Source organism: Tamandua tetradactyla, chromosome 3 (assembly GCF_023851605.1).
Source record: "Tamandua tetradactyla isolate mTamTet1 chromosome 3, mTamTet1.pri, whole genome shotgun sequence".
In the NCBI taxonomy this organism is placed as follows: Eukaryota; Metazoa; Chordata; class Mammalia; order Pilosa; family Myrmecophagidae; genus Tamandua; species Tamandua tetradactyla.
Genome location: NC_135329.1, coordinates 203,321,267 through 203,337,043, shown reverse-complemented (window position 1 = coordinate 203,337,043; position 15,777 = coordinate 203,321,267). Strand labels below are relative to the sequence as shown.

Sequence of the window (15,777 nt, the reverse complement as noted above, 5' to 3'; positions counted from 1 at the left end):
CGCTCAAGGTCCCCAAGACCCTCTTCCAGCAGCTATGCAAGATCAAAACTAGTTTCATAATAACACTAAGATGTTACATGTCTTTCCCATTCTTACTATCTCATAAGTACACAGTGGAGTGTTGCAGCATCTACGAGATGTGTGATACCAAGAGTTTGAGTGCAGAAACAGAATGAATCCCACTGTTCTATTAATTAAGCCTGACATTAAAGAGATGTGCAAAAATGTAAAACAATGTCCTTCTCATTAATTTTAATTGCTTTGAAAAATGTTTATTTTCATCAAAAATGCTATTTATAACATGTAATTAATGGATTTATTATTGCTTAAACATTTTTTAAATGTTCCAGTATTAATTTCTAATACAATAAATTTAGATAGACTTAATTCACATAAACAAAAGCTCTTTGGGGTCTTCAATAAAATTTTTAAGAGTTATGGTCCTGAGCATAAAACATTTGAGGAACTGTTGGTAAGAGTTTACCTCTACCGTCCACTACTCTTTCCATTTTGTCCAATTTATAGCAATGGCACCAAAGACAGTGTGTGTTGGTAGGGGAAGAGAGACCTTAAAGTTAAAGTATCAGTGTGCTGCTTCAAATTCACAGAAGAATTGTTTTAAAAGAGAAAGTGATATAGCCTTTAAATTACATCATCAAAGTTTGCCACCCTTGAAGAAAAGAGATCTTATTCAACCAGTAAGTCAGGAAACTTGGTGTTCAATCTTAACACCTTCGAGGATCTTCTCCTTTTAGCACTCAACACAATTCTGACGATCTATATATAACTAGAAGCAAAGCCGAACATAAAACTGTAATAGAAGTTGCTTTTTTTAACAGTAAACAAGATCAAGAGAAAAATCCATTTTTTTTATCTTCTTAAACTGAGCATTTTGATTTTTAAGCACTCATTTTAATAGGTCAGTAAGAGTTACCATTATTACAAACTAAGATTTACCCAGAAAAAAAAGTCTTTAAAGCTATTTTGATAACATCGGTTTAATTTACTTGTTTCTTAGATGGTAAGAATGGTAGGTTATTTGGGCAATGGTCTACGTTTATATCAGTTTGTCTGGGATCCAATACAATCTAAAACAAAGAAATTCAAAGACATTTCTTAAAGTTTTCCCTCATGAAAAGGGCTGGAGGGAATTTCCCCAAAATGTAGAGGCATTTCAAGTATACACCAACACACACCTGAACATTTGCTGCTTCATTTAATTCTAAGAGAAGAGTCATACTGCTCAGAAAAGGGGCAGAGGTCTCCAAATCATCCTGCTTATCAAAATGGTTCATATAAACCACTCATTCAGCTAGATGTGCACTGGATAGCAATGCTGAAACAAATCTAAAACACAATACCGAATACAGAATTAAAATACTCAGATAACTCACATAGCCACCACTGTTTGAGGAAATTGATGCTCATTTCTCTTAAGACAAAGGCTTTTTAAAAATTTTTTAATCATTTTAAGATAAAACTTTTCAAGCATTTATTACATATTTGTGTTGATCATAATTTCACCTTTTCTTGATGACACAGTCATAACAACAGACAATTACCAGAAGATGATGTAATGTATTTATGCCCTCCAGGCTGGGCTGGCTGTCCCTATACTAAAAGATCTTGGATATGGTATTCTATCCAGTTTTTTTTTTTTGGTCACCTTTTCAAGCCACCACTTCGAACTGTTAATAAGCTATGGGGTGGGAAATCAAATAACGAAATTAAAATCTCACATAAAAACAAATGCATGAGCTCTAATGTATAGACTCTGTGACTTAAGTGGGTTGCTCAGAGGCATTTTTTTTAATAACTACTACAAGTTTCTCAGGTGTTTCATTTTGATGAGATTTACTGATTACCTCTGAATGAATGAGGCATTACTGTATTTAAATATTTAAACATGTTCATTTGAGTATCAACAAAAAGATATAACTAAACATTAGTATCACTGCCTTTATAAATGAAGAATTCTATAACTTTAAAGTAACATTGGGTATTCTGGTTAACATTCCAGTTTCTTTCCTGAACCCTCCCCTCATCAAAAAAAAAAAAAAAAAAAAAACATAAACAAATGTCCTATTGATATTATCAGTTTGTCTGAAAAAGAAAAAAATTGAGGTGCAATCATGTCACAGTTAATGCATGTCTGCTTCCAATACATTCAAAGACAGTATTTTTTAAAAAATCAATAGTTAAAATAGGCCTTTTGCATTTTTGATCTGAGAATTCAAGGTACTTAAAAAAATTTGTAAATACACATACATGCAATTTCTTCATATATACAAATTTTCACAAAATTAAGAAGTTGCAAACAAATTAGAAGGATCATGGTGAAATTGACAAGCTACATTTAAATGCTTTACCACTGACATATTCCTGAATAGAGCGGTCATAGTAGTTTAATAAATTTTCTACATGGCCTTTTAATAAAGTTTTCTCTTTTAGACCTAAAAGTCACTAGAAGTCTTCTGAAATTCTGATTTAAGAATTCAAGATGTTCTCAATTCACTATTCATATTTAAGGCCACTTTGGTAAAGGCATTGCAGCAAGAACACAAAAACAATAGCATATTTTCTAATATTTATTTTTTTCACCTGCAAACTGTAGCAAAACATGATCAGTTTTATAATGCAGACAGGGATCCCTCAACATTTTTAAAGAATTTAGGCATGTATAAATAGAAGAGTTTTTTAGAAAGGAAAAATTCAAGAATGAATAAAACCTTCCAATTTTGTCTTTGTAACTTCCAGTAGCAATGGTAAAAATGATTTTAGGTCATTCATTCCAAGATATATGACAGCACCTTAAAAGTGGCTGATCTATTTCCCCAGTAACATTTCTCACATAACAATGTGTTAAAGTTACAAATACTGATATGCACAAATAGCTAATTTCTAAGAAAAAATATGTACAGTACTGCAGCATAATGAATGTGGTATCTGCAATAACTTAATATTAGCCAATTTTTAATACACATGATACCGCTACCTTTTCCTGCCAATTCACAGGTTAAAAGTTGTTACCGGAGCCCTCTGTTTTGCACATATTACCTGGTGTTTAAAATACACAATGCAGGTTTTTTAAAGACTTCTCTTGTGTTTAAAGCTAAGATCAGTGAAACAAGACAACAGTGCAAGAGGCAAAGAGATGTAATGTAACCACATGAAAGTTCGTTCCAGTAAAGTGTCTATATAAGGCTATAAGAAAGGATTGGTTGATGAGCTTCCTGTTGGAAATTGTCCTGTTGGTGCACCAGTCTAAAGGAAAGCATAAGAGAAAAAAAAATAAAAGCGGTGTGAAGAAAATAAGAAAACATTAAACTACATTTATCAGATTAGGTATTATTTTATTATTGACAAAGTATTTATTCATTATTGTTGATTAGCAACATACTATAACAAACTTATTTTCTGTCAGGCTGTGCTGTGAGACTTGCCACTAAAAAGCACACACAAAAAAACACACTTGGGATTCAAACCAAATCTCTGACTCCATGACCCTATTTCACACTGTTCACTAAATCCTACAGCTTCTCATGAAGTGTTTGTTATTTTGACAAAGAAACCAGACAAGTTTCATATTATAAAATAGCTTATTTTCTATAACTGTTTTGAATTGCAAACTGATTAATGTTTTATCAGCAGAGGACCATGCACAGCAGTACTGTAGTATTTTATAATTGTCATTTTAGTAGAATCCCAAATAGCATCTAGGAGGATTCACATTCTGCTTTTCCCAACTTGAAAACAACAAACAATAATTCATAAAGTGTTTAAAAATTGAAAACTGTATCTCACCATAAAAGGATTACTAGATACTCCAGCAGCTGTAACTTGACCAAAAGGGGTTACCACTGGCTTTGTTTGTCCAAATGCTGCAAAACCTGCACCTTGTTAAAACAAACCACCAATTATACCTCATGCCTTCAAGAGACAATCCAATGTTTATAAAACCATATGAGTTTCAGAGAAACTCCTACAAGTGCAGAAATAATAAAATACCAAAGTTAAATTGTTGTGTAACATATTCTTTCAAATAATACCAGAGACAAATTTCCAATGTCATGTCTAAAAGAGCTTTTATACAGCTCTCCAGAGATGGTTAATTCCACTTTGCCCCAGCTATATAAATTGTTGACATTCAAAAAATTTAATTCACAGATGAGCTTGCTATTATTTGGGAAGGTTGGAAAAGTGACACAATGATTTCTGTGTGTAAATCACTGTACTATTTATGAAATATTTTATCATTATGACCCTGCCATGGGCCATATTTCCAAATTTTTAATCTAATCACTAATTTAAAAAAGCAAAATATGTAACTGTAACTCAAAACTGTGAACTTCCATCTTTAACAATTGAGAGAAATGGGTTTAAACAAACAAACTGGTCTCTAGGGAATCTCCCTGCTTCAGGAAACAACAAAACCTGACTGCATAAGAAAATAAATCTTTATTTCACCAAAAAACATCTTTATACAAAGTAGCACGTAAGCAACATTTTTGTGATGCCTAAAATATCTAACTCTAGGTATATATGTAAAGTTTTCTTTTAAAATCAAGAGGCATGAGAATATATAAGAGGAATTACTGGAGATTTTGAGAAAAACGGGGTATTCTATAGACAGTCACTGATTTCTCTTAAAATCTGTAATCTAGTCATATGAATTTACCAAATCACTCAGTTTTCTGAATAGCTAATAACTACAGTATTCTTTATATAATTTGTCTCTTTGCCAAAATATTTAACATATATGACATATTAAGTGGACTAACAGCTACCCAAATGTTAGATCTTACCATTGGGCTGTTGAGAAAAAGCTGCCTGTTGAGGGAAAGTTGCTTGGGCTGAAAAAGCAGGCTGCTGGAAGCTGCCACTAAAGCTGGTGGGAAGACTATAGGGAGCAGGGGTACCAAATCCTGTGGGCATGCTCATGGATGCAGTGCCAAACGTTGCCGCTAACAGGAGGAAAGAGGGGCTAATCAGTTATGCACAAAAGGAAAGATTGTTTCTCATGATAGATATTATAGGATAGATATTGTATAGTAAAGGTATTTAAATTTCTAAAATCCCAACAAGGTTAATAATGTTGTGATTTTAGTGTTAATACAATTCAACATAATCTATGAAATTTTATTCTCTTGAAACCCAAAAACCAGAATGAAATAAAGCCATCTTTTGAAATTTTCAAAAATTTTCTCCAAATAAGATAACGTTTAAGCCTAAACAATAATTTACTTTTTAAAGCCTTTCAACACATAATTCATATGTATATTAATACAGTCATATTTTTATAGTTCTGATTTGCCATAAATAAAATAGACAAAATTTAAATCTTACCTATTGAACTATTTGCTGTAATGCAATAGATGTGTTTCAGGTGTGGGGATGAGTGCGTAACTTTTGCAAAATACCCCACTAAATATAACTGGACTTCAAGGAGACAGAGAGTTGGAGGCAGAATGCTCAAAACTTATGTAGCATTGTAATCAGAAGCAAGGAGAAAAAGATTCTAATAAAAATACCAGCACAGTCAAAATGAAATCAATTCCAAAGTATCTAATTTCCCACTTTTTTTTGCAATATAAATGAATGCAGCTTTGGAAAGGTCTGATATAAGGAAGGGTAAGACTGCTAAATTAAATTAGGGCAAAATGCAAAGACTAGGAAAAGTAGTGAAATAAGCATTTCTTAGAGGATAAATGTGCTGTGTTCAGTACTGTACTTCTTCATGGCTTGTTATGTCTGGCTGCTATTACTTGGTAGAACAGAACATTAACACATTGGGGCAAATCTGTGTGAACCATCACTGCATATGTGGTATGTTACCATCATTTCCCCATCTATAAATCACATATTAGGTAATTTCCACTACAGAAATACATATACTATCAGAATAGAGTATAATTTATTGCTGGTGAAGATTTCAAACAAAATCTTCCAACTGTATGTTCCAGGAACGGTCTCGGTGAAATAAAATTAAAAATGTTATTTTAGATATAGAATACTATTAATTACATAGTGAAATATTTTCAGCATGATGTTACCAAATTCACTGAATTTCCTGACTTTAAAACTCTATCACTGACTTAAGAAAAGCAACTAAAATACTAAAAATATTCATAAATTATGTCTTTTATTAATAAAAAAAATGGTGACAGATGTTGCTTAAAGTTAATCGTCATAGTTGTAATGCTTTAACAATGCAATTGTCCTCAATTAACCTAATTAGAATTTGTGAGAATTTTTTAAAATTTAATATAGATTAAAAAAAGGAGACAAGCCATGAAAGCAAGTGAATTAAAGAATAATAAGCACATTACAAGGGAAACAAGGGTTTCATAACAGACAAAAATACACTGACATACTTTGACAAATCACTTTCTAAGAAAGCACTTAAAAAATGAAAACTGGATACGGTTAAGCAAACAAACTTTATGGAAAACGTGGTAAAATGGTTTGGTATATCCAAAGGTATCACTCAAAGTACTATGAATTCAAGCTCAAGAAAAATAATCAAAGAAGCTATCAGCATTCTAATGTGACCATGGAGGTAAGCAATAATGCTTTTCAGCATTAAAACGTAAATGACCACTTTGGCTTTCATTAACTTTAAATACAATGTAATCCTGATGCCACACATCCATGCCCACTCCATTTTAAAACATGGAAAAAACTTAATTCACATGCAGAGATCCAGCACATTAGCAGCTTTCACAAGCAGGTAGACAAATTGCCACGCAAAATTTAGATATTAGTTGTGGCCACCTACCAAAATGAGCGTGAGGAAATACTTGAGAGTGCATTGCTCCAGAGAGGCCTTACGGAAAGCCATAAAGAGACCAATATCAATTAACTTACAGATAACTATTGTTAAAATAAGATTAAATTTGTTTCATTAAAAAGTTCTAAAATTAGAATGTATTGATGCAAAATGGGTAGCTTAAGAATACATAATAAAAACATCCATAAAAAAGGCCTTTTTATTTCTGCTATATTCATGACACTAATATTTATATTGTTTGAAATAAAGGGGAGACTAGTATAAGAAATAGAATGAAAACACATGGATACAATTAAAAAAACCCCAATGATACTTCATTCACGTGAAGACATTACTACATTCTCCCAAAAAGACATTGTAAGCCTCTTATGCTATACCCAAAAATCTATTCCTCAGCACCCTCTGAAAAGACCTGTTTCTAGACTTAACATCTAAGAGTTCAAATTTTAGAGCCCATGAATAATGTTGGATTGTTTCATTTATAAGAACAGCACATCAACTAGAAATACATAAAGAAAATCCAAGTGAACTATTTAAGTTATTAGAAAGGAAAAATCATTAAATATACAAGAGAATGGTGGGCAGCACTTTTAGCTTAAAATAAAATGGCTGAAAAAGGGAGAAAAGAAAAAGGCCTCTCATTCAGATCTTACTCACCTGGTATGATTGAGGACAGAAAGGTTACATATAAGTAAATGTAATAGAAAACAAATTTCAGTTGTTAAATACTAGAACTTTTTTGTGTCCTTTAACAAACCAAATAGGAGTTTTAAAAATATATTTCCAAGTATTTTAAATATAGCATATTCATTTGGCTCAGGGAAACAACTGAGCAACTGAGAGACTGAGGTGGTTTGAGGACTTGACTTGTTTTCTAGCTGCATGATCTTAACCTTTAAAAGCCTCAATTTTCTCTTTGCAAATGGAGGGTGAAGTGGCAGATATAATAACTTCTTCACAAAGCTACTGTGAAGATCAAATGTAAGAGTGTGTTTAAGTGCTGTAAACATTCTATGAATGTAATTTTACAGATAATATAAAACAATTTTTATACTGCGTTCTGTTCTGAGTTCAAGAAAAGACTGATATTCCAGACTTTCTGAGATAAGATTAGTAACATTTATCTCCTGTGTTAGAGCATATTAATGCAAAGTTTTGCATTAACACTGGTAAAATTTTGTTTATTCCAGCATTTTTCAAATGTATTTGGGCACAGAACTCTTAAGGAATACATTAATTTCATCTCAGGAGATGTTCTATTTTGGCAAAAATCAACTTTAAGTTAATCAGCATTAATCAATACTAATCACTGAATCTCACTCAAACAAATAATGTCCCTTCCAGGCTCTGGTTCCAGACTACTACAAAAAAATTTTCAGACTTTTTTACTACTATACTGAGATATAATTCACATACATCCATACATACAATTCACTCATTTAAAGTGTAGACTTCCATGTGTTTATTCAGCTGGCAACCATCATCACATCCAATTTTAGAACATTTTCATCTCACCTACTAAATGGGTTAAAATCCCGTACCCAGTAGCTGTCTCTCCCTATTCTGCCCTACCTACTACCACTACACCCCAGCCTCTAGCAACTACTGTTATACTTTCTGTTTCTATAGATCTGCCTATTCTGGATATTTCATATAAATGGAATCACATGATATGTGACCTTCTGTGACTGACTTCCTTTACTTGGCATAATATTTTCATGTTGTAGCATTTATCAGCACTTCATTTGTTTATTGCAGAATAATCTAATGTATAAAAGCACCACTTTTTTTTTTTAATCCATTCATCAGTTGATGAAATTTTGGGAGGTTTTCACTTTTTGGCTATTATGAATAATGCTGCCATGAACATCTGAGTACGGTTTTTTGTGGACATATGTTTTCATTTCTCATGGGACTATTTCTAGGAGTGGAATTGCTTGGTCATATGGTAACTCTATGTTGAACATCCAACTTTTTTTCGGGGGGGGGGGGGGGGTTTGGGCCAGAAATCAAACCCGGGTCTGCCCAGTGGTAGGTGAGCAATTCTACCACTGAATTAACCACCCACGCACCTACGGTTAACTTTTTTGAGGAACTGCCAAACTTTTTCCAAGTGGCTGTATCCTTTTGCCCTGCCACCAGCAATGTACATGGGTTCTAATTTCTCCAAAAGTTTGGCAACACTTGTTACTATTTATCTTTTTATTATAGCTATCCTTGTGGATATGAAGTGGTAAACTCATTATGGTTGCAATTCATATTTCCCTAATAATTAATGATTGTGAACATGTTTTCACATGCTTATGGCCCATCTGTGCATCTTCTTTGGAGAAATGTCTATTCATCAGATCCTTTGTCCATTTGTAAATTGGGTTGTCTTCCTATTATCATTTAATTGGAGATATCTTCATATATTCTGAACCCAACTTTTTTATAAGATATATGCTTCTCAAATATTTTCTCTAAACTGCTATAATTTAAATTTTCTGGTTTGTGTTCATTTTGGAAACTTTCTACTATCAAACTGACAATTTTCACATTTGGTTGCTTTAGAAATGCCAAACACAGATAATTAAATGTTAGAGATGCTCAAATATTAAGAATAAACTGAAGGTGAGATGGCAGGACAGTAAGTCAGCTCTTTAATAAACAAAGTACATCTTACAAATTCCATATAACTTTTATTTAGGTTTTCCTTTGCCTTCTGCCCCTTCGGTATTCTTATTTCTAGAATATACTAGACAAGTGAGGTAAGCCTACTAGATACATAAACATAAATGTTGAGACATGTTTCATAAATGCAAAATCAAATTATAAATTCTTCTTGGTTTCTACAGTTCATATCCCAAAGAAAGAAGGAAAAATTGAGAGTATAAAAGTTGAAGAAAAATAATGAAACCTATTTCTGTATGATGCTCACAAACAAAAATGTGTGATAATTATAAAGACAATTAAGATGGAATGGGATAGAAATATAGCTAGCTCAGAAGTGAAAATTCTGGCTACTAATATCAGATTACCCATTTAATTAATTTTGAACTTTATGGCAAATCTATTAACACTTCTGCAAATCAGTTACCCCTCTAAGTAATAAAATAAGAATGCTGGTCTAAATGCTATCTATGACTCTTTCAGCTCTACATTTTCTGTAAATTTATCTCTGTGGGGAAGAAAAAAGTACTTTAAAACCATTAAAATTAATGTTAGGAAAGAAAGGTTATCCATTCAGTGGCAAAGGAGAGATATAAAGGCATAGATGAGAATTTCCTAATATTTTCCTAATAGCTGACAATTATACTATCTCTATGCATATTTTAGTACTGAATTATATTAAAAAAATTTTAATTTCATATAGAAGCATTAGTCAATAAACTCTTTCAAAAGCTATGCAAAATATAATCTAACAATATCAACATATTAGAGAGCAACAATAATATTTCCTGAAAAACTAACATTAATTTTGATGGTAAAAAATCAGGAATTTCTAAGTAAAGTGCATTTGTTAGAAGTATTGTTTATATTTCAGTTTTAGCAGAAACATATATAGTTAATGTTAACTTGGATTTGGTCAATTTCATAATAACCTAATAAAGGTGATCAATTCAAAATAGTCTATATAATGGGAAAAAAATTTCACCTTGAAACAAAAGTAGGGAACACAGTAGATTTACCTTTCCAACTATAATAAATTTTGCTCAGGATGATATTATTTTACATAATTTAATATCCTACATAGAACCTTAGCTTCAAAAGATGTTCAAACTGAAAAAAAATAAGCAAAATAAGCCCTTAACTTAATGACAGAATCAACTCCAAGATACAGTCACGTCAGGAAAATTATAGCTATGATTTAGAGTATATACTGCAATGCAAAGAACTGCAGAGTGATTTACAAAATCTTAACCTTCACAATAACCCTGCAGCCAGAGAATATTGTTCACATTCTATAAATAAGTACAACAGTAAAGCTCAGAGTAAGTTAGGGCAACTCAACATAACTCAACTTAACATGAGTTTCCATTCCTCAATTGTTAAATGGTGTTATAAAATATTCTTAAATATTTAAGCAGTAACTCAACAAATATAAGTACACACCCACCCATCATCTTTATCCTCATTCCATCCATCCAAGTAATAAAATACAAAAAACTCTCTTAGGAACACTTAGTAACATAAAATAGGATCTGAACACTACAGTCTGGTTGTTTATAAAACACACCCCTTTAACTTTTCTGAGCCTCAGGTTCTCTTAGCTGTCAAACGGTGATAAAAATATTTATTTCAGGAGAGGGGAGAGGATTAAATGAGACTGTGCAAAAATCTATTGTATTGTGAGACATCTAACAAATTAATTCCACCAAGTCAAATACAAAGAAACAGAAAAACTGCATTTATCATTATTGATGAAGAAATACTACAATATTTGTTCAAAGCATAAGGGTAATAAAACAAAAAGTCAAAAAGATGCAAAATAAGAGAGATGTGTCCAGCTTGCAGTTTCAAAAAAAAAAAGAGGAGGGAGGCGGATAAAGATGATTAAGAAAAAAAATTATCAAGAAAAAATTTTCAATTTTTTTATCCCCAATTAAATATTCCCCAAATTTAAAAATGTTTAAACCCTTGAGAGATATGCACTGGAGAAAGACCTAATTATATTAACTCAAATAGCAAAGCTAATTCATCTCATGCAAGGGTTATATGAAAAAAAAAACTCAAATTGTTCTATTAAGACTGAATGAATTTTAGTCAGTTAACTCTAAAATAAGACCACTAATAGGTCAGAGTTTCTGTGTTCAAGTCATATCTCTGCCATAAATTGGCTCTGTGGCTCTGAGGCTGTCTCATCTCCACGTTTGGGCTTCCTTATCTGAAAGCTTGATTAGGGAGTGAGTGGTTTTAGAAAACCTCTAAGGTGTCCCTCAGCTATTCAATTCCAGGATTTCATGACTTTCAGCTAGTATTTATCTACATAGACTTTTTCACCTACTTTCCATTCACTCCAGGTGAGAGACCCCTATTCTCTGGTGTGCTTCACATGGCATCTTTGTGATAAATAAACTCCCCAAAGCTTAATGAACTATAATCAGTCTTTTTTTTCTTACCTGTTGCTCCTCTGGCATTGGTCTGAAATGGATTTGTAGAAGATGCCACAGAAGGACCAGGAGCAGCAACAAATGGATTTGTGGAAGGTGTAGCTTTAAAATATCATAAAATACACTATTAAATTCTGATATTTTTTTAATTCAAGTATTTAAAGTATTTTTTCATTACGTTTATTAAGAGAACACTTCAGCTTTCTGAAAATAAATAATAGTTTTGATGTCTTCCAGTACGCCTAAGAAGATACAATACAATATGCATTTGGTCTCTTTATAAAAACTGGTATATAAACTAGAAATGCATACCTCCAAATGGAGCAGGCACACTCGAAGAAGCAGGCTGTGTCTGTGCAGAAGCACCCACTGGCACTGTTCCAAAAACATTGCTGAAAACATACATTCATAAGTTTAAAGAAAAAAAGGGGAGGGGAGGGTAATCTATACATAGGATGGCCATAAAATGTACAAATAGATAATTTTGAACCTATCATGGATAACAGCATTATTCAAGCTTTTTAAGTCTCAGGACCTGTTGACATTCTGAAAAATTACTGAGAACGCAAAAGAGCTTCTCTTTATCTGTATTATATTTATCAATATATACTGTATAGAAATTAAAACTGAAAATCTTTTAAATTATTAGTTCACTTAAAAATAACAAAAGGGTGGGCCATGGTGGCTCAGCAGGCACAGTTCTCGCCTGCTATGGCAGAGACCTGGGTTCGATTCCCTGTGTCTGCCCATGTGAGAAAAAAAAAAAAAAGAAGCCACTATATGCTAACATAAGTTACATTTTTATGGTACATAACTATATTTTCCAAAACAAAAGCAACTTTTGTAAAGAAGAATATATGTTACATTTTTGCACATGGGACTTAGAAGATACCTACATTCTTATATTTACTTTGCTGTTGTGTTATGTTGCTTTGGGAAAAGCACATAAAGAAAATACAGCTTCACATAGTTGACCAAATAGGGAGCATTTTAATAGACTTTCAGCCAATTGTGGGCATTTTCTTTGATATCACAGCTAAAATCGACAGTGAGTTTCCTTAAGGTTGTAATGTGGAATGTAAAACTTATTAATGAGATTTTTTCACTGTGTTACAGTAAAATCATTGTTTTTGCATGCACTTTAAATGGAATTTTACTGAGTTTATATCATGTGTTGGTCATTTGGAAAATACTGGTTTATTGAATGATGTCAATCTTTACAAATGTTGTAAAGATGTATATATATATATATATATATATATATATATATACACGTTATGCAAAATTTAAAAATAATTTTGCCACCCATTTCATCAGAATAGCAATGGGAAGTTGCAAATCTTACTGTGGAATATATAAAGTTTCCAAAATTCCAATGTTCTAATATTCATACAAATTTTATCAACTGTTTTCCTTACTTAAAGTCACATATTTAATTAGCTCATTTGTGAGAAAATATTTTTCAATACCTACATCTGAACAACTATGGTTTGTTAGTCATACTTTCCAGAAAAACATGGTGTTTCATGATACAAGTGCTTAATTTGTTCCACAACTCAAGCAATTACATAAATACTCCTTCTCAAGATAACCATCAAACTTTGATATACAACAGAACTGCTTGATGCATACCCTCTTATTTGGACATACAGAATAAGAAGATTCATATAGAATGGTCAAGATTTAATAAAACAATTTTTACTGATTCATCAAGAATATTCCTTAGTGAAACTAACTTTTTTCCTTCTTTCTGCACAAATGTGTAGTGGTAAAGAAGATGACTTAGTAGCAGTGCCACTGCTTGTGCACTATGAATACAAATGACAACTTAGTTAAAAGGCAAATACACTCTCAGAATTATTATGAAAATTATTTTAACCATACAGACCTTGAAAGGGTCTTAAGTACTGCCAAATGTTCCATGGACTACATAGACTCTATGAACCAAATTTATCGCAAGGTAGCATTAATAGATAATTTTCTATGTATACCTATTTCTGTTTCCAAACTTTATGACAACTTTGTTAAAATCCACTATTATGTATATGAAATACTAAATAAAGGGAAAAAAAGATATAAATAATGTACAAACAATTTTACAAGACTACCACTTCTTCCTAGAAAAGATGGTAAAGGAAAATGAAAAGCTACTGGGACAACAGAAGAAACGGAGAAAATCTACAGGCACGGAATACAAAGAAATGAAGAAAGCACCATGCAGGTAAGTCACCTAACTCTTCTGATCTGTTTTCTTAACTTTAAGATACAGAAGTCAAGGCTGGAAGAGTTTTAAAAACCTTAATGTCTTTAACATGTGTTAGGACTTCCTGCTTGTAAAAATTCCTATACACGGAGATATTCAAACCTAGAAACAGAAATGTCTACTTAAAATTCCACTATTAACAATGAAGAGCTATAGAACTAGTGCTGGGCTACGCTGCAAATATTTCTAAAACTGCGTATTTACAACTATGGCTGCAATACTTAGCCTTCATGGCTGAAAATGATATGTTAAAAAAGTAAAAATTTGACCACTAAATGGATTCTCTAATAAGCACTATGAAATCTATCTAACTATTTTAAGATGTGCACTTACTCTTAACCACACTTTAATGTTAAAAGACTAAAAGAAAAAACTTTAGATTCAAAAAATATATATACACCCCTAATACATACATCCTTCAATGAAAAGATAAAATTATGGCAATTACTCAAGGATTACATCTTAATTAGCAAATTAAATTCAGTTTCCACAAATTTACAAAAATATTCAACAATTTAAAAACTATTCCCCCAAACCACAGCTACCCAGAGTCATTATTTAACCACATTAATGCTTCAGAGTTGAATGATCTTTCAACATAAAACACAGAACTTGACTAAGACAAGGTACCTGCTAGCATTACTTGTGGAAGTATATGCATTACTGGATGTAGCTGCAGAACTGAAAACACTGTCTAGTTCTGCCAGGGCTGCATATTTGTCTGAGGATGTACTTGACTGACTGGGAACTGAAACCACGGAACCAGCAGGAGCTTTACCTGTGGTCCCAAAGCCACTCCCCTGATCACCACCTGGGAATAAACAAAAACACAATTACATCAAAAATTCGAAGTTATTCTTCCAACTTATCAAGAATATTTGCCTTGAAACACAGACCAACTTAAAAGGGATTTGGAGCTAAGTAATTAAATAGACAGGATTCTCAAGTCTTGAACTATTATATAATCTAGCTAATACTGGACAATATTAGTTGCTATACTCACCTCTGAGGAAAAAACAATTATTAATTCTGTGACAAAAACTTAAGACTTTGCATTAATAATATGTCTAGATTATGCATAAAGAAGAAATCCTCAAAGTGCTTCATTAACATCTCTAAGATTGGTGCATTTCACTCAGATGAATATACAAATTCATAAAAAGCTGGATCTAATACAAACACTCTATTAATAGTATCATTTTCCCATGACAAAAAAAAATCAGAGATAATAAAAGGAAATATTTACTGAGTACTTACAATGTACATGACTATATTTTAAATGTCTCAACATGCAATACATATAATACAAGTCCATGAGGTCAATCCTGTTATCCTCATTCTGGAGACAAGAAAACTGAGGCTCGAAGATCAGGTGGCAAAATCCAGTCTAACTTTTTACCTCTATACCATACGCTTTTATAGGCAAAATACTGGCCTCAAGACCAAATTGGGTATAAGAATATACTTTCAAAATGATCAATTTTTAAAAAAAATACTAAGATATTAAATAGTTCAAAAATTCATTATAGAAACTATTAAATAACTTCTCAGTAAACTTTGTTAATGGAACATTAAAGCATGCATTCTAGGGCAAAATAAAAATTTTCTCCATTGTTTTATCTTAAAACTAT

The 15,777-nt window shown here is 32.1% G+C and overlaps 1 protein-coding gene across 6 annotated transcripts in view; it reads right to left on the bottom strand.

Moving 5' to 3' along the window:
• Positions 1-2,575: 2,575 nt before the first annotated feature.
• AGFG1 (ArfGAP with FG repeats 1) overlaps positions 2,576-15,777 on the bottom strand; it is a 112,333-nt gene continuing 99,131 nt past the window's right edge. For 5 of the 6 annotated variants that reach the window (XM_077155333.1, XM_077155335.1, XM_077155337.1 and 2 more), the window contains 6 exons: positions 14,777-14,957; positions 12,196-12,275; positions 11,893-11,985; positions 4,806-4,964; positions 3,805-3,896; positions 2,576-3,264 (listed from right to left, as the gene is read on the bottom strand). In XM_077155333.1, coding sequence (XP_077011448.1) covers positions 3,205-3,264; positions 3,805-3,896; positions 4,806-4,964; positions 11,893-11,985; positions 12,196-12,275; positions 14,777-14,957 — 665 coding nt within the window. In that variant the 3' untranslated portion in view covers positions 2,576-3,204. The remainder of the gene's footprint in view (positions 3,265-3,804; positions 3,897-4,805; positions 4,965-11,892; positions 11,986-12,195; positions 12,276-14,776; positions 14,958-15,777) is intronic. The other variant, XM_077155334.1, reaches the window with a different exon arrangement.